The sequence below is a fragment of the Hypanus sabinus genome, chromosome 26 (genome assembly GCF_030144855.1).
Source record: "Hypanus sabinus isolate sHypSab1 chromosome 26, sHypSab1.hap1, whole genome shotgun sequence".
NCBI classification, from domain to species: domain Eukaryota; kingdom Metazoa; phylum Chordata; class Chondrichthyes; order Myliobatiformes; family Dasyatidae; genus Hypanus; species Hypanus sabinus.
Window position 1 is genome coordinate 7340523 of NC_082731.1, and position 18275 is coordinate 7358797.

The 18275-nt window shown below is 47.0% G+C and overlaps 2 protein-coding genes across 4 annotated transcripts in view; both read left to right on the forward strand.

The window, feature by feature from the left end:
* The window catches only part of LOC132381817 (HHIP-like protein 1), a 105833-nt gene extending 89857 nt beyond the window's left edge, over positions 1–15976 (forward strand). For 2 of the 3 annotated variants that reach the window (XM_059951429.1, XM_059951428.1), the window contains one exon: positions 12466–15976. In XM_059951429.1, the coding sequence (XP_059807412.1) occupies positions 12466–13106 (641 nt within the window). In that variant the 3' untranslated portion in view covers positions 13107–15976. The remainder of the gene's footprint in view (positions 1–12465) is intronic. The other variant, XM_059951430.1, reaches the window with a different exon arrangement.
* Positions 15977–16129: 153 nt separating this feature from the next.
* The window catches only part of LOC132381818 (potassium channel subfamily K member 1-like), a 48738-nt gene continuing 46592 nt past the window's right edge, over positions 16130–18275 (forward strand). The window contains exon 1 of the mRNA XM_059951432.1: positions 16130–17008. Coding sequence (XP_059807415.1) covers positions 16777–17008 — 232 coding nt within the window. The 5' untranslated portion in view covers positions 16130–16776. The remainder of the gene's footprint in view (positions 17009–18275) is intronic.

An 18275-nucleotide genomic window follows, 5' to 3' on the forward strand; every position in this document is an offset into this window, starting at 1 on the left:
ATCATCCTTGGCTGTCCTGTATTGACCACAGTTCCACTCTTGTGAATTTGTTACCACTGATTTTACTATCACCTGAGAGTGCATTGTGTTGGTTTAAAAGAGGCTGTGGTCGTCTGTTTGAAGTTAATATGGATTCAAGAACTCAAAGTTAGAGAAGGAGATTACAGTAGCCAGTATTCTGTGACTTAGGGTTAGATATGGGGTTACTGTATCTGCTGTCCAGTGACTCAGGGTTAGAGATGGGGTTACTGTATCTGCTGTCCTGTGACTCAGGGTTAGAGATGGGGTTACTGTATCTGCTGTCCTGTGACTCAGGGTTAGAGATGGGGTTACTGTATCTGCTGTCCTGTGACTCAGGGTTAGAGATGGGGTTACTGTATCTGCTGTCCTGTGACTCAGGGTTAGAGATGGGGTTACTGTATCTGCTGTCCAGTGACTCAGGGTTAGAGATGGGGTTACTGTATCTGCTGTCCTGTGACTCAGGGTTAGAGATGGGGTTACTGTATCTGCTGTCCTGTGACTCAGGGTTAGAGATGGGGTTACTGTATCTGCTGTCCAGTGACTCAGGGTTAGAGATGGGGTTACTGTATCTGCTGTCCAGTGACTCAGGGTTAGAGATGGGGTTACTGTATCTGCTGTCCTGTGACTCAGGGTTAGAGATGGGTTTACTGTATCTGCTGTCCTGTGACTCAGGGTTAGAGATCGGGTTACTGTATCTGCTGTCCTGTGACTCAGGGTTAGAGATGGGTTTACTGTATCTGCTGTTCAGTGTCTCAGGGTTAGAGATGGGGTTACTGTATCTGCTGTCCTGTGACTCAGGGTTAGAGATGGGGTTACTGTATCTGCTGTCCTGTGACTCAGGGTTAGAGATGGGGTTACTGTATCTGCTGTCCAGTGACTCAGGGTTAGAGAGGGGGTTACTGTATCTGCTGTCCAGTGACTCAGGGTTAGAGATGGGGTTACTGTATCTGCTGTCCAGTGACTCAGGGTTAGAGATGGGGTTACTGTATCTGCTGTCCAGTGACTCAGGGTTAGAGATGGGGTTACTGTATCTGCTGTCCAGTGACTCAGGGTTAGAGATGGGTTTACTGTATCTGCTGTCCAGTGACTCAGGGTTAGAGATGGGTTTACTGTATCTGCTGTCCTGTGACTCAGGGTTAGAGAGGGGGTTACTGTATCTGCTGTCCAGTGACTCAGGGTTAGAGATGGGTTTACTGTATCTGCTGTTCAGTGTCTCAGGGTTAGAGATGGGTTTACTGTATCTGCTGTTCAGTGTCTCAGGGTTAGAGATGGGGTTACTGTATCTGCTGTCCAGTGACTCAGGGTTAGAGATGGGGTTACTGTATCTGCTGTCCTGTGAATCAGGGTTAGAGATGGGTTTACTGTATCTGCTGTTCAGTGTCTCAGGGTTAGAGATGGGGTTACTGTATCTGCTGTCCAGTGACTCAGGGTTAGAGATGGGGTTACTGTATCTGCTGTCCAGTGACTCAGGGTTAGAGAGGGGGTTACTGTATCTGCTGTCCAGTGACTCAGGGTTAGAGATGGGTTTACTGTATCTGCTGTCCTGTGACTCAGGGTTAGAGATGGGGTTACTGTATCTGCTGTCCAGTGACTCAGGGTTAGAGATGGGGTTACTGTATCTGCTGTCCAGTGACTCAGGGTTAGAGAGGGGTTTACTGTATCTGCTGTCCAGTGACTCAGGGTTAGAGATGGGTTTACTGTATCTGTCCTATGACTCAGGGTTAGAGATGGGTTTACTGTATCTGCTGTCCTGTGACTCAGGGTTAGAGATGGGGTTACTGTATCTGCTGTCCAGTGACTCAGGGTTAGAGATGGGGTTACTGTATCTGCTGTCCTGTGACTCAGGGTTAGAGATGGGGTTACTGTATCTGCTGTCCTGTGACTCAGGGTTAGAGATGGGGTTACTGTATCTGCTGTCCTGTGACTCAGGGTTAGAGATGGGGTTACTGTATCTGCTGTCCAGTGACTCAGGGTTAGAGATGGGGTTACTGTATCTGCTGTCCTGTGACTCAGGGTTAGAGATGGGGTTACTGTATCTGCTGTCCTGTGACTCAGGGTTAGAGATGGGGTTACTGTATCTGCTGTCCAGTGACTCAGGGTTAGAGATGGGGTTACTGTATCTGCTGTCCAGTGACTCAGGGTTAGAGATGGGGTTACTGTATCTGCTGTCCTGTGACTCAGGGTTAGAGATGGGTTTACTGTATCTGCTGTCCTGTGACTCAGGGTTAGAGATCGGGTTACTGTATCTGCTGTCCTGTGACTCAGGGTTAGAGATGGGTTTACTGTATCTGCTGTTCAGTGTCTCAGGGTTAGAGATGGGGTTACTGTATCTGCTGTCCTGTGACTCAGGGTTAGAGATGGGGTTACTGTATCTGCTGTCCTGTGACTCAGGGTTAGAGATGGGGTTACTGTATCTGCTGTCCAGTGACTCAGGGTTAGAGAGGGGGTTACTGTATCTGCTGTCCAGTGACTCAGGGTTAGAGATGGGGTTACTGTATCTGCTGTCCAGTGACTCAGGGTTAGAGATGGGGTTACTGTATCTGCTGTCCAGTGACTCAGGGTTAGAGATGGGGTTACTGTATCTGCTGTCCAGTGACTCAGGGTTAGAGATGGGTTTACTGTATCTGCTGTCCAGTGACTCAGGGTTAGAGATGGGTTTACTGTATCTGCTGTCCTGTGACTCAGGGTTAGAGAGGGGGTTACTGTATCTGCTGTCCAGTGACTCAGGGTTAGAGATGGGTTTACTGTATCTGCTGTTCAGTGTCTCAGGGTTAGAGATGGGTTTACTGTATCTGCTGTTCAGTGTCTCAGGGTTAGAGATGGGGTTACTGTATCTGCTGTCCAGTGACTCAGGGTTAGAGATGGGGTTACTGTATCTGCTGTCCTGTGAATCAGGGTTAGAGATGGGTTTACTGTATCTGCTGTTCAGTGTCTCAGGGTTAGAGATGGGGTTACTGTATCTGCTGTCCAGTGACTCAGGGTTAGAGATGGGGTTACTGTATCTGCTGTCCAGTGACTCAGGGTTAGAGAGGGGGTTACTGTATCTGCTGTCCAGTGACTCAGGGTTAGAGAGGGGTTTACTGTATCTGCTGTCCAGTGACTCAGGGTTAGAGAGGGGTTTACTGTATCTGTCCTGTGACTCAGGGTTAGAGATGGGTTTACTGTATCTGTCCTATGACTCAGGGTTAGAGATGGGTTTACTGTATCTGCTGTCCTGTGACTCAGGGTTAGAGATGGGGTTACTGTATCTGCTGTCCAGTGACTCAGGGTTAGAGATGGGTTTACTGTATCTGCTGTCCAGTGACTCAGGGTTAGAGATGGGTTTACTGTATCTGCTGTCCAGTTACTCAGGGTTAGAGATGAGGTTACTGTATCTGCTGTCCAGTGACTCAGGGTTAGAGATGGGGTTACTGTATCTGCTGTCCTGTGACTCAGGGTTAGAGATGGGGTTACTGTATCTGCTGTCCAGTGACTCAGGGTTAGAGATGAGGTTACTGTATCTGCTGTCCAGTGACTCAGGGTTAGAGATGGGTTTACTGTATCTGCTGTCCAGTGACTCAGGGTTAGAGATGGGTTTACTGTATCTGCTGTCCTGTGACTCAGGGTTAGAGATGGGTTTACTGTATCTGCTGTCCAGTGACTCAGGGTTAGAGATGGGGTTACTGTATCTGCTGTCCTGTGACTCAGGGTTAGAGAGGGGTTTACTGTATCTGCTGTCCAGTGACTCAGGGTTAGAGATGGGTTTACTGTATCTGTCCTATGACTCAGGGTTAGAGATGGGTTTACTGTATCTGCTGTCCTGTGACTCAGGGTTAGAGATGGGGTTACTGTATCTGCTGTCCAGTGACTCAGGGTTAGAGATGGGTTTACTGTATCTGCTGTCCAGTTACTCAGGGTTAGAGATGAGGTTACTGTATCTGCTGTCCAGTGACTCAGGGTTAGAGATGGGGTTACTGTATCTGTCCTGTGACTCAGGGTTAGAGATGGGTTTACTGTATCTGTCCAGTGACTCAGGGTTAGAGATGGGTTTACTGTATCTGCTGTCCTGTGACTCAGGGTTAGAGATGGGGTTACTGAATCTGTCCTGTGACTCAGGGTTAGAGATGGGTTTACTGTATCTGTCCTGTGACTCAGGGTTAGAGATGGGGTTTACTGTATTTGCTGTCCAGTTACTCAGGGTTAGAGATGGGTTTACTGTATCTGTCCTATGACTCAGGGTTAGAGATGGGGTTACTGTATCTGCTGTCCAGTGACTCAGGGTTAGAGATGGGTTTACTGTATCTGCTGTCCTGTGACTCAGGGTTAGAGATGGGGTTACTGTATCTGCTGTCCTGTGACTCAGGGTTAGAGAGGGGTTTACTGTATCTGCTGTCCAGTGACTCAGGGTTAGAGAGGGGTTTACTGTATCTGTCCTGTGACTCAGGGTTAGAGATGGGTTTACTGTATCTGTCCTATGACTCAGGGTTAGAGATGGGTTTACTGTATCTGCTGTCCTGTGACTCAGGGTTAGAGATGGGGTTACTGTATCTGCTGTCCAGTGACTCAGGGTTAGAGATGGGTTTACTGTATCTGCTGTCCAGTGACTCAGGGTTAGAGATGGGTTTACTGTATCTGCTGTCCAGTTACTCAGGGTTAGAGATGAGGTTACTGTATCTGCTGTCCAGTGACTCAGGGTTAGAGATGGGGTTACTGTATCTGCTGTCCTGTGACTCAGGGTTAGAGATGGGGTTACTGTATCTGCTGTCCTGTGACTCAGGGTTAGAGATGGGGTTACTGTATCTGCTGTCCTGTGACTCAGGGTTAGAGATGGGGTTACTGTATCTGCTGTCCTGTGACTCAGGGTTAGAGATGGGGTTACTGTATCTGCTGTCCTGTGACTCAGGGTTAGAGATGGGGTTACTGAATCTGTCCTGTGACTCAGGGTTAGAGATGGGTTTACTGTATCTGTCCTGTGACTCAGGGTTAGAGATGGGGTTTACTGTATTTGCTGTCCAGTTACTCAGGGTTAGAGATGGGTTTACTGTATCTGTCCTATGACTCAGGGTTAGAGATGGGGTTACTGTATCTGCTGTCCAGTGACTCAGGGTTAGAGATGGGTTTACTGTATCTGCTGTCCTGTGACTCAGGGTTAGAGATGGGGTTACTGTATCTGCTGTCCTGTGACTCAGGGTTAGAGAGGGGTTTACTGTATCTGCTGTCCAGTGACTCAGGGTTAGAGAGGGGTTTACTGTATCTGTCCTGTGACTCAGGGTTAGAGATGGGTTTACTGTATCTGTCCTATGACTCAGGGTTAGAGATGGGTTTACTGTATCTGCTGTCCTGTGACTCAGGGTTAGAGATGGGGTTACTGTATCTGCTGTCCAGTGACTCAGGGTTAGAGATGGGTTTACTGTATCTGCTGTCCAGTGACTCAGGGTTAGAGATGGGTTTACTGTATCTGCTGTCCAGTTACTCAGGGTTAGAGATGAGGTTACTGTATCTGCTGTCCAGTGACTCAGGGTTAGAGATGGGGTTACTGTATCTGCTGCCCAGTGTCTCAGGGTTAGAGATGGGTTTACTGTATCTGTCCAGTGACTCAGGGTTAGAGATGGGTTTACTGTATCTGCTGTCCTGTGACTCAGGGTTAGAGATGGGGTTACTGAATCTGTCCTGTGACTCAGGGTTAGAGATGGGTTTACTGTATCTGTCCTGTGACTCAGGGTTAGAGATGGGGTTTACTGTATCTGCTGTCCAGTTACTCAGGGTTAGAGATGGGGTTACTGTATCTGTCCTATGACTCAGGGTTAGAGATGGGGTTACTGTATCTGCTGTCCAGTGACTCAGGGTTAGAGATGGGGTTACTGTATCTGCTGTCCTGTGACTCAGGGTTAGAGATGGGTTTACTGTATCTGCTGTCCTGTGACTCAGGGTTAGAGATGGGGTTACTGTATCTGCTGTCCTGTGACTCAGGGTTAGAGATGGGTTTACTGTATCTGCTGCCCAGTGTCTCAGGGTTAGAGATGGGTTTACTGTATCTGCTGTCCAGTGACTCAGTGTTAGAGAGAAGGTTACAGTATCCCGTGTCCTGTGACTCAGGGTTAGAGATGGGTTTACTGTATCTGTCCTGTGACTCAGGGTTAGAGATGGGGTTACTGTATCTGCTGTCCTGTGACTCAGGGTTAGAGATGGGGTTACTGAATCTGTCCAGTTACTCAGGGTTAGAGATGAGGTTACTGTATCTGCTGTCCAGTGACTCAGGGTTAGAGATGGGGTTACTGTATCTGTCCTGTGACTCAGGGTTAGAGATGGGTTTACTGTATCTGTCCAGTGACTCAGGGTTAGAGATGGGTTTACTGTATCTGCTGTCCTGTGACTCAGGGTTAGAGATGGGGTTACTGAATCTGTCCTGTGACTCAGGGTTAGAGATGGGTTTACTGTATCTGTCCTGTGACTCAGGGTTAGAGATGGGGTTTACTGTATTTGCTGTCCAGTTACTCAGGGTTAGAGATGGGTTTACTGTATCTGTCCTATGACTCAGGGTTAGAGATGGGGTTACTGTATCTGCTGTCCAGTGACTCAGGGTTAGAGATGGGTTTACTGTATCTGCTGTCCTGTGACTCAGGGTTAGAGATGGGGTTACTGTATCTGCTGTCCTGTGACTCAGGGTTAGAGAGGGGTTTACTGTATCTGCTGTCCAGTGACTCAGGGTTAGAGAGGGGTTTACTGTATCTGTCCTGTGACTCAGGGTTAGAGATGGGTTTACTGTATCTGTCCTATGACTCAGGGTTAGAGATGGGTTTACTGTATCTGCTGTCCTGTGACTCAGGGTTAGAGATGGGGTTACTGTATCTGCTGTCCAGTGACTCAGGGTTAGAGATGGGTTTACTGTATCTGCTGTCCAGTGACTCAGGGTTAGAGATGGGTTTACTGTATCTGCTGTCCAGTTACTCAGGGTTAGAGATGAGGTTACTGTATCTGCTGTCCAGTGACTCAGGGTTAGAGATGGGGTTACTGTATCTGCTGTCCTGTGACTCAGGGTTAGAGATGGGGTTACTGTATCTGCTGTCCTGTGACTCAGGGTTAGAGATGGGGTTACTGTATCTGCTGTCCTGTGACTCAGGGTTAGAGATGGGGTTACTGTATCTGCTGTCCTGTGACTCAGGGTTAGAGATGGGTTTACTGTATCTGCTGTCCAGTGACTCAGGGTTAGAGATGGGTTTACTGTATCTGCTGTCCAGTTACTCAGGGTTAGAGATGAGGTTACTGTATCTGCTGTCCAGTGACTCAGGGTTAGAGATGGGGTTACTGTATCTGCTGTCCAGTGACTCAGGGTTAGAGATGGGGTTACTGAATCTGTCCAGTTACTCAGGGTTAGAGATGAGGTTACTGTATCTGCTGTCCAGTGACTCAGGGTTAGAGATGGGGTTACTGTATCTGTCCTGTGACTCAGGGTTAGAGATGGGTTTACTGTATCTGTCCAGTGACTCAGGGTTAGAGATGTGTTTACTGTATCTGCTGTCCTGTGACTCAGGGTTAGAGATGGGTTTACTGTATCTGCTGTCCTGTGACTCAGGGTTAGAGATGGGGTTACTGTATCTGCTGTCCAGTGACTCAGGGTTAGAGATGGGGTTACTGAATCTGTCCAGTTACTCAGGGTTAGAGATGGGTTTACTGTATCTGCTGTCCTGTGACTCAGGGTTAGAGATGGGTTTACTGTATCTGCTGTCCTGTGACTCAGGGTTAGAGATGGGGTTACTGTATCTGCTGTCCTGTGACTCAGGGTTAGAGATGGGGTTTACTGTATCTGCTGTCCAGTGACTCAGGGTTAGAGATGGGGTTACTGTATCTGTCCTGTGACTCAGGGTTAGAGATGGGTTTACTGTATCTGTCCAGTGACTCAGGGTTAGAGATGGGTTTACTGTATCTGCTGTCCTGTGACTCAGGGTTAGAGATGGGGTTACTGAATCTGTCCTGTGACTCAGGGTTAGAGATGGGTTTACTGTATCTGTCCTGTGACTCAGGGTTAGAGATGGGGTTTACTGTATTTGCTGTCCAGTTACTCAGGGTTAGAGATGGGTTTACTGTATCTGTCCTATGACTCAGGGTTAGAGATGGGTTTACTGTATCTGCTGTCCAGTGACTCAGGGTTAGAGATGGGTTTACTGTATCTGCTGTCCTGTGACTCAGGGTTAGAGATGGGGTTACTGTATCTGCTGTCCTGTGACTCAGGGTTAGAGAGGGGTTTACTGTATCTGCTGTCCTGTGACTCAGGGTTAGAGATGGGGTTACTGTATCTGCTGTCCAGTGACTCAGGGTTAGAGATGGGTTTACTGTATCTGCTGTCCAGTGACTCAGGGTTAGAGATGGGTTTACTGTATCTGCTGTCCAGTTACTCAGGGTTAGAGATGAGGTTACTGTATCTGCTGTCCAGTGACTCAGGGTTAGAGATGGGGTTACTGTATCTGCTGTCCTGTGACTCAGGGTTAGAGATGGGGTTACTGTATCTGCTGTCCTGTGACTCAGGGTTAGAGATGGGGTTACTGTATCTGCTGTCCTGTGACTCAGGGTTAGAGATGGGGTTACTGTATCTGCTGTCCTGTGACTCAGGGTTAGAGATGGGGTTACTGTATCTGCTGTCCTGTGACTCAGGGTTAGAGATGGGGTTACTGAATCTGTCCTGTGACTCAGGGTTAGAGATGGGTTTACTGTATCTGTCCTGTGACTCAGGGTTAGAGATGGGGTTTACTGTATTTGCTGTCCAGTTACTCAGGGTTAGAGATGGGTTTACTGTATCTGTCCTATGACTCAGGGTTAGAGATGGGGTTACTGTATCTGCTGTCCAGTGACTCAGGGTTAGAGATGGGTTTACTGTATCTGCTGTCCTGTGACTCAGGGTTAGAGATGGGGTTACTGTATCTGCTGTCCTGTGACTCAGGGTTAGAGAGGGGTTTACTGTATCTGCTGTCCAGTGACTCAGGGTTAGAGAGGGGTTTACTGTATCTGTCCTGTGACTCAGGGTTAGAGATGGGTTTACTGTATCTGTCCTATGACTCAGGGTTAGAGATGGGTTTACTGTATCTGCTGTCCTGTGACTCAGGGTTAGAGATGGGGTTACTGTATCTGCTGTCCAGTGACTCAGGGTTAGAGATGGGTTTACTGTATCTGCTGTCCAGTGACTCAGGGTTAGAGATGGGTTTACTGTATCTGCTGTCCAGTTACTCAGGGTTAGAGATGAGGTTACTGTATCTGCTGTCCAGTGACTCAGGGCTAGAGATGGGGTTACTGTATCTGCTGCCCAGTGTCTCAGGGTTAGAGATGGGTTTACTGTATCTGTCCAGTGACTCAGGGTTAGAGATGGGTTTACTGTATCTGCTGTCCTGTGACTCAGGGTTAGAGATGGGGTTACTGAATCTGTCCTGTGACTCAGGGTTAGAGATGGGTTTACTGTATCTGTCCTGTGACTCAGGGTTAGAGATGGGGTTTACTGTATCTGCTGTCCAGTTACTCAGGGTTAGAGATGGGGTTACTGTATCTGTCCTATGACTCAGGGTTAGAGATGGGGTTACTGTATCTGCTGTCCAGTGACTCAGGGTTAGAGATGGGGTTACTGTATCTGCTGTCCTGTGACTCAGGGTTAGAGATGGGTTTACTGTATCTGCTGTCCTGTGACTCAGGGTTAGAGATGGGGTTACTGTATCTGCTGTCCTGTGACTCAGGGTTAGAGATGGGTTTACTGTATCTGCTGCCCAGTGTCTCAGGGTTAGAGATGGGTTTACTGTATCTGCTGTCCAGTGACTCAGTGTTAGAGAGAAGGTTACAGTATCCCGTGTCCTGTGACTCAGGGTTAGAGATGGGTTTACTGTGTCTGTCCTGTGACTCAGGGTTAGAGAGAAGGTTACAGTGTCCTGTGACTCAGGGTTAGAGTGAAGGTTACAGTATCCAGTGTCCTGTGACTCAGGGTTAGATAGAAGGTTACTGTATCCAGTGTCCTGTGACTCAGGGTTACAGAGAAGGTTACTGTATCCAGTGTCCTGTGACTCAGGGTTAGAGATAAGGTAACTGTATCCAGTGTCCTGTGACTCAGGGTTAAAGAGGTTACAGTATCCAGTGCTCTGTGACTCAGGGTTAGAGAGAAGGTTACAGTATCCAGTGTCCTGTGACTCAGGGTTAGAGAGAAGGTTACAGTATCCAGTGTTCTGTGACTCAGGGTTACAGAGAAGGTTACTGTATCCAGTGTCCTGTGACTCAGGGTTAGAGATAAGGTAACTGTATCCAGTGTCCTGTGACTCAGGGTTAAAGAGGTTACAGTATCCAGTGCTCTGTGACTCAGGGTTAGAGAGAAGGTTACAGTATCCAGTGTCCTGTGACTCAGGGTTAGAGAGAAGGTTACAGTATCCAGTGTTCTGTGACTCAGGGTTAGATAGAAGGTTACCGTATCCAGTGTCCTGTGACTCAGGGTTAGAGAGAAGGTTACTGTATCCAGTGTCCTGTGACTCAGGGTTAGAGATGGGTTTACTGTATCTGCTGTCCTGTGACTCAGGGTTAGAGACGGGGTTACTGTATCTGCTGTCCTGTGACTCAGGGTTAGAGATGGGTTTACTGTATCTGCTGTCCTGTGACTCAGGGTTAGAGATGGGTTTACTGTATCTGCTGTCCAGTGACTCAGTGTCAGAGAGAAGGTTACAGTATCCAGTGTACTGTGACTGAGGGTTAAAGAGGAGGTTACAGTATCCAGTGTCCTGTGACTCAGGGTTAGATAGAAGGTTACTGTATCCAGTGTCCTGTGACTCAGGGTTACAGAGAAGGTTACTGTATCCAGTGTCCTGTGACTCAGGGTTAGAGAGAAGGTTACTGTATCCAGTGTCCTGTGACTCAGGGTTAGAGAGAAGGTTACAGTATCCAGTGTCCTGTGACTCAGGGTTAGAGATGGGGTTACTGTATCTGCTGTCCTGTGACTCAGGGTTAGAGATGGGTTTACTGTATCTGCTGTCCTGTGACTCAGGGTTAGAGACGGGGTTACTGTATCTGCTGTCCTGTGACTCAGGGTTAGAGATGGGTTTACTGTATCTGCTGCCCAGTGTCTCAGGGTTAAAGATGGTTTTACTGTATCTGCTGTCCTGTGACTCAGGGTTAGAGATGGGTTTACTGTATCTGCTGTCCAGTGACTCAGTGTTAGAGAGAAGGTTACAGTATCCAGTGTCCTGTGACTCAGGGTTAGATAGAAGGTTACTGTATCCAGTGTCCTGTGACTCAGGGTTACAGAGAAGGTTACTGTATCCAGTGTCCTGTGACTCAGGGTTAGAGATAAGGTAACTGTATCCAGTGTCCTGTGACTCAGGGTTAAAGAGATTACAGTATCCAGTGCCCTGTGACTCAGGGTTAGAGAGAAGGTTACAGTATCCAGTGTCCTGTGACTCAGGGTTAGATAGAAGGTTACTGTATCCAGTGTACTGTGACTCAGGGTTAGAGAGAAGGTTACTGTATCCAGTGTACTGTGACTCAGGGTTAGAGAGAAGGTTACTGTATCCAGTGTCCTGTGACTGAGGGTTAAAGAGGAGGTTACAGTATCCAGTGTCCTGTGACTCAGGGTTAGAGAGAAGGTTACTGTATCCAGTGTACTGTGACTCAGGGTTAGAGAGGAGGTTACTGTATCCAGTGTCCTGTGACTCAGGGTTAGAGATAAGGTAACTGTATCAGTGTCCTGTGACTCAGGGTTAAAGAGGTTACAGTATCCAGTGCCCTGTGACTCAGGGTTAGAGAGAAGGTTACAGTATCCAGTGTCCTGTGACTCAGGGTTAGAGAGAAGGTTACAGTATCCAGTGTTCTGTGACTCAGGGTTAGATAGAAGGTTACTGTATCCAGTGTCCTGTGACTCAGGGTTAGAGAGAAGGTTACTGTATCCAGTGTCCTGTGACTCAGGGTTACAGAGAAGGTTACTGTATCCAGTGTCCTGTGACTCAGGGTTAAAGAGGAGGTTACAGTATCCAGTGCCCTGTGACTCAGGGTTAGAGAGAAGGTTACTGTATCCAGTGTCCTGTGACTCAGGGTTAGAGATGGGTTTACTGTATCTGCTGTCCTGTGACTCAGGGTTAGAGATGGGTTTACTGTATCTGCTGTCCTGTGACTCAGGGTTAGAGAGGAGGTTACTGTATCCAGTGTCCTGTGACTCAGGGTGAGAGAGAAGGTTACTGTATCCAGTGTCCTGTGACTCAGGGTTAAAGAGAAGGTTACTGTATCCACTGCCCTGTGACTCAGGGTAAAGATGGGGTTACAACATCCAGTGCCCTTAGAGTTTGAGAAGAGGTTACAGAATCTGGTACCTTAAACCTTAGCTAGAAATTGGCTCACAGTATCCAGTGCTGTCACATAAATCCGGCTTTGTGGATTTGTTTTGGGGTTTGGGCGGGTCCCAGAAGGTGGAATTGATGCTAACTGATCCAGATCCACTGTTGTGAATTTCTCCAGAGCTCATTGATGACTCCGCTGTCACCCCAGTGCCTCCGAGTGCAACCTCTCTCAACCACACGCTGACCCCTTCCCGTGCTCCAAAACAGAGATCAAGAGCAACGTCGACCCCGAGGGTGAGGACCTGGCGCACGACTCCTGCCCCCCACCTGGCCATTCCGACTCGGCGCAGGCCGACCGCGGCCACGCCAAGGACCACTACATCTGGACCAGCCACCAGCAGTAGATTGGCTGAACGGCCAGCCAAGCCCAAGGGAGGAGGCAGGCGAAAGGGCCGGCTGCCAAAGAAGAAACGCACCAAGATACGGGAAGGCGCAGTGCGCTTAGCAGGGGCAGGGGGGTCTCGCGGGCGAGGCAGGGTGGAGGTCCGCTTGGCTGGCAAGTGGGGCACGGTATGTGATGACTCATGGGACTCACGGGCAGCGAAGGTGGTGTGTCGGCAGCTGGGCTACCCCGGTGCACTCCGTGCCACGCGAAAGGCCGAGTTTGGCCCCGGCATTTCCCTGCGCATTCTCCTGGATGATGTGCGGTGTGTGGGCACTGAGAGGAGTCTCCTACAGTGTCGGCATTCGCCCATCGGGAAGCACAATTGTTCCCACGACGAGGACGCTGGTGTCGTCTGCAACCTCAGGGGCCAGTAAACATTTCAGGGTCTTCTCATCCACCGCATCTAATTAACTTGTCAGTCAGGCCCTTCAGCCCACCTAGTTCCTGTTGACCAAATCCAGCATTAGAATAGTTCAGTGCTGCTAGAAACCCTGTAGAATTTTCTCTATTTCTGTATAAGTATGATCAGATCTTCACACAAGTCCTAAAACTAGATAAAGAGAACCCAATTAAACAAGTAATGCAAAATATAGTTGTTCCTATATTTATTGAGAAAATGATCTAATATTGCATGTATTTGATGGATAAAGTATGTGAACCTCTGGGGTAATGCCTTCTACAAAAGCGATTTGGAGTCAGGTGCTCCAATCAATGAAGTGAGATTGGAGGTGTGGGTTGGAGAGGTGCCCTGCTCTATAAAAAAGACACACAAAGTCAGGTTACTGACAGAGCCTGCTCTTCTCAAGAAAGATCTGTTTACGTGCTCCATGCCTCGATCAAAACAACTTTCAAAGGACCTTAGAAGAAGAATTGTGGAGACGTATGAAGCTGGAAAAGGCTACAGAAGCATTTCTAAAGACCCGAGTGTTCACCTGTCCAGAGTAAGAGAAATTGTCTACAAATGGAGGAAACTCACCACTGCTTCTACTCTCCTTTTTTTTCATTACAAAATCCTTTATTACAAATATCAGTGCTATACAATATATACAAAACAGTGGCAAACACAATTACTGCACTACAAATAGACAATAGACATTACACCAGAATGTTGCCATCTCTATCCACAATGGCATTTACACCCCGCGGAGCCCAACGGTCTCGAAACTCCTCTAAGGCCGCTGTGGACCCTTAGGAGTGGGCGTCCTGCAAAGGTCACACCAACAGCACACTGTGCAATGCTGAAGGGGGTGGAAAAGAATGCAAGGGTAACAGCAAAAGATCTGCAGAAATCTCTAGAAATTGCTGAAATCTCTGTTCATGTGTCCACTATAAGAAAAACACTAAACAAGAATGGGTTTATGAAAGGACACCATGGAGGAAACCACTGCTCTCCAAAAATAACATTGCTGCTTGTCACAAGTTTGTAAAAGACCACCTGGATGTTCTGCAACACGTCTGGGACAATGTTCTGTGGACAGATGAGACAAAAGTTGAACTTTTTGATAGGATTACACATTGCTATGTTTGATGGAAAAAAGGCACTGCACACCAACACCAAAACGTCGTCCCAACTGTGAAGCGTGGTGGAAGGAGCATCATGGTTTGGGGCCGCTTTGCTGCGGCAGGGCCTGGACAGCTTGCAGTCATTGAGGGAATAATGAATTCAAAATTCTATCAAGTCAATTTACAGGAGAATATCAGGGTAGCAGTACGTCGCCTGAAGCTTAATGGAAGTGGATAATGCAACAAGCCAGTGATCTGAAAGACGAGAGTAAATCAATAACAGAAAGGATTAAACAAAAGAAAATTCTTGTTTTGAAATGGTCGAGTCAAAGTCCTGACCTTAATATGTGGAAGGACCTGATGCAAGCAGTTCATGCAAGGAAGCTTGTCAATATCCCAGAGTTGAAGAAGTTTTGTAAGGAGGAATGGCCAAAATCCCCTCCAAGCTGATGTGCAGGTCTAGTCAACAGTTACCAGAAACATTTGGTTGAAGTTATTGCTGTACAAAGGAGTCACACTAGTTACTGAATGCAAAGGTTCACATTTTTTCCCCAACAAATACGTGTAATAGTGGATCATTTTTTCTCAATAAATAGATGAGCAACTATAATGTTTTTTGTGTTATTTATTTAATTGGGTCCTCTTCATCTAGTTTTAGGACGTGTGGAAAAGCTGAACACGTTTTATGTCATATTTATGCAGAAATAGAGAAAATTCTACAGGGTTCACAAACCTTATAGCACCACTGTATACTAAACTAGTAATTAAATGCCTAACTAGACTAATCCCTTCTCCCTGCACAACATACATGAAATGCTGGAGGAATTCAGCAAGTCATTAGCATCTATGGAGAGGAATAAACAATCAGTGTTTTGGTCTGAAACCCTTCAGAACTGAAAAATAACAGGGCAGTTATTTCTCTCCATAGATTCTGCCTGACCTGCTGAGTTCCTCTGGCCTTTTGTGTGTGTTGCTGCAGATTTCCAGCATCTGCAGAATCTCTTCTGTATGTGGCCTTCTGCTTGCCTGTTAAATTCCTCTATCATATTTGCCTCCATTACCACACCTGGCAGCAGTCAAAGCATCCACCACTCTCCATAAAATAAACACTCGCCCCGCACTCCTTTGGTTAACCTATTCCCTCCTAGACATATACCATCTAGTATTTGGACCTGGGGAAAAGATACCAGTTGTCTTTCAGCCTTTCATAATTTTAGTAACCTCCCTTCAACCTCTGCTGCTTCAGAGAAAACAACCCAGGTTAGTCCAACCTCTCCTTATAGCACTTACCTTATAAATCCTGGTGAACCTCTTCTGCACCTTCTCCAAAGCCTCCATGTCTTTTCTCTCATGCAGTGACCAGGACTGGATACAGTACTGCAGTTTTAGGCTACATCTAGAGTACTGCATTCACTTCTGAGTTCAATCCCATTTCATTTCCCTCAAGCTCCCCTCCAGACTACACCACTCAGCTACAAGGCAAGGAACTCTCACAGCTTTATCTCAGAGTGGTAAATCCAGTGGTGGTGGAGGCTGGATCAATGGTACGTGGGCAGGAAATGAGTGAAATGCAATCAACGGACTACCTTAACTCAGCATCTTTGTCAGCATAGGCCAGCTGAGCCGAAAGACCTGTTTCTGTGATGGATTCATGAAATGGAGATAGATAAATATCAGAATCAAATGGTTTTTTATCATTCTCTTACATGTTTATAATGATTAAAGATAATAATTAGCTGTATTTGTCACTTGCCCTGCGAAACATCAAAACATAGTGAAATTTGTTCTTTGCATCAAAGACCAACACAAAAGTAAACACACAGTACACTGCAGATGCTGCAGTCAAATCAACACGTACAAAAGCTGGATGAACTCAGCGGGTCAGGCAGCGTCCGTTGATTATGCATTTCAACAGATGTTGCACAGCCCAACACAGTTTGACAATGTGCTGGAGGCAGCCCACCACTTGCCTGTGCTGCTTTGGAATGTGGGAGGGAACCCACGTGATCACAGGGAGAACATATGAACTCTTCAGACAGCAACGGGAATTAAACCCAGTTCATTGACACCTTAAGCTGCAACGTTGCCATCCCAGTGGAAAACAGGACTGGCCATGCATCACCCACTTAACCTGCAGCAGGCATCAACATTACTGATGCCACACTGGCACCACAGGTAGAGCCACTGCCTGGTAGCTCCAGAGACCTGGGTTCAATCCTGGCCTCGGGTGCTGTCTGAGTGGAGGCTGCACATTCTCCTCGTGACTCTGTGGGTTTCTTCCCGGGGGCGTCAGTTTCCTACTATATGTGGTAGGTTAAATGCCCACAAAGTGATAGAATTGGGAGCTAGCTGGCACAGTCGCAGCGTATTACAGCACCAGCGACCCGGGTTAGATTCTGCTGCTGTTTGTATGTTCTCCCTTATCCACATGGATTTTCTCCAGGTGTCCCAGTTTCCTCCCAAGTTCCAAAGACGTACAAGTTAATCACATGGGTGTAATCATGTCAGTACGGCCTGTTACTGTGCTGCATCTCTAAATAAATGTGGAGGGGGAATAAAATAGAAATAGCATTACTGGGTGGTTGGTGTGGACTAAGTGTTACTGATCTGTACCACCTTCCCTTGGTAAAGAAGGGGACTCGTGTTCCTGAAGTGCAAACCAGAGGAGATGGAAGAACCCTCACAGTCACAGGGAAATGTGCAAACTTCACACTGACAGTTCTGGAGGTCAGGATTGAACCAGAATCTGTGCTCGCTCTACCACCAGACAGAGGTACTGACTTGCCCCTCTCTAATCTCTCCAGGCATCCTCAGCTGAAATACACCCAACCAGACGTGCAAACTGGATGCATTTCCATTCATCCCTCCCCACTAATCACCCTCCCGGCACTTCTCTCTGCTGATGCCTAAGTGACACCTGCCCATTTACCTCCTCCCTCACCTCCATTCAGGGCCCCAAACTGTTTTTCCAAGTGAGGCAACCCTTCACCTTGAATCTGCCGGGATCATTTATTGTGTTCAGTGCTCTTGATGGAGCCTCCTCTGCATTGGTGAGACCATTTGTAAATTGGGGGATTGAAATACCCCTGCATTCTTCCTAATTCCAGTAAGTACAGGCCCAAAGTTGCCAAATACTCCTCATATGTTAATCCCTTCATTCCTAGAATCATCCTTGTGATCTTCTGATCTCTCTCCAATGACAAAACATCCTTTTTGAGAAATGAGGCCCAAAACTGTTGACAATCCTCTAAGTGCAGCCTGACTAGTGTCTTACAAAGCCTCAGCATTATCTCCTTGTTTTTATATTCCATCCCCCTTGAAATGAATGTGAACATTGCATTTGCCTTCTTTACCGCAGACTCAACCTGTGAGTTAGCTTTCTGGGAACCTTGCACCTCTGATGTTTGAATTTTCTCCCCATTTAGATAATAGTCCGTACTGTTGTTCCTTTTATGAAAATGCACTATCATACATTTCCCAACACTGTACAGTATTCCATCTGCCACTTTTTTGCCCATTCTTCCAATTTGTCTAAGCACTGCTGCAATCACATTGCTTCCTCAGCACTACCTACCCCTCCACCTATCTTCATATCATTCAGAAAGTTTGCCACAAAGCCATGAATTCATTCAAATATCAAAATCATTGACAAACAATTCCATCTCCCAAAGCCTTTATCACTGAGGCATTCAAGTACACCTTGTACTTGTGTCCTCACTTCTTAAATGAGCCTTCTTAAGTAACTCTGTTCCACTCTCTCAGTCTGCTCCAGATACTCCACCACACTCTCAGACACCCTGTAAATCTTACCCTTTATCTTAAATCTATGTCCTCTGTTTAATACAGAAAGGCTAACACTGAGAGGGAGGTTTATAAAATCAGGAGTCTTTCATTGATTTTATTATGGTTAATACTCTATTGTGAGAACGCCCACAAGTAAATGAATCATAATGACGGTGACCTACATGTACCTTGATAATACATCTACTTTGAACTTTGAGGTATATGGATAAGGTGGACAACACAAGGATTATCGAGTC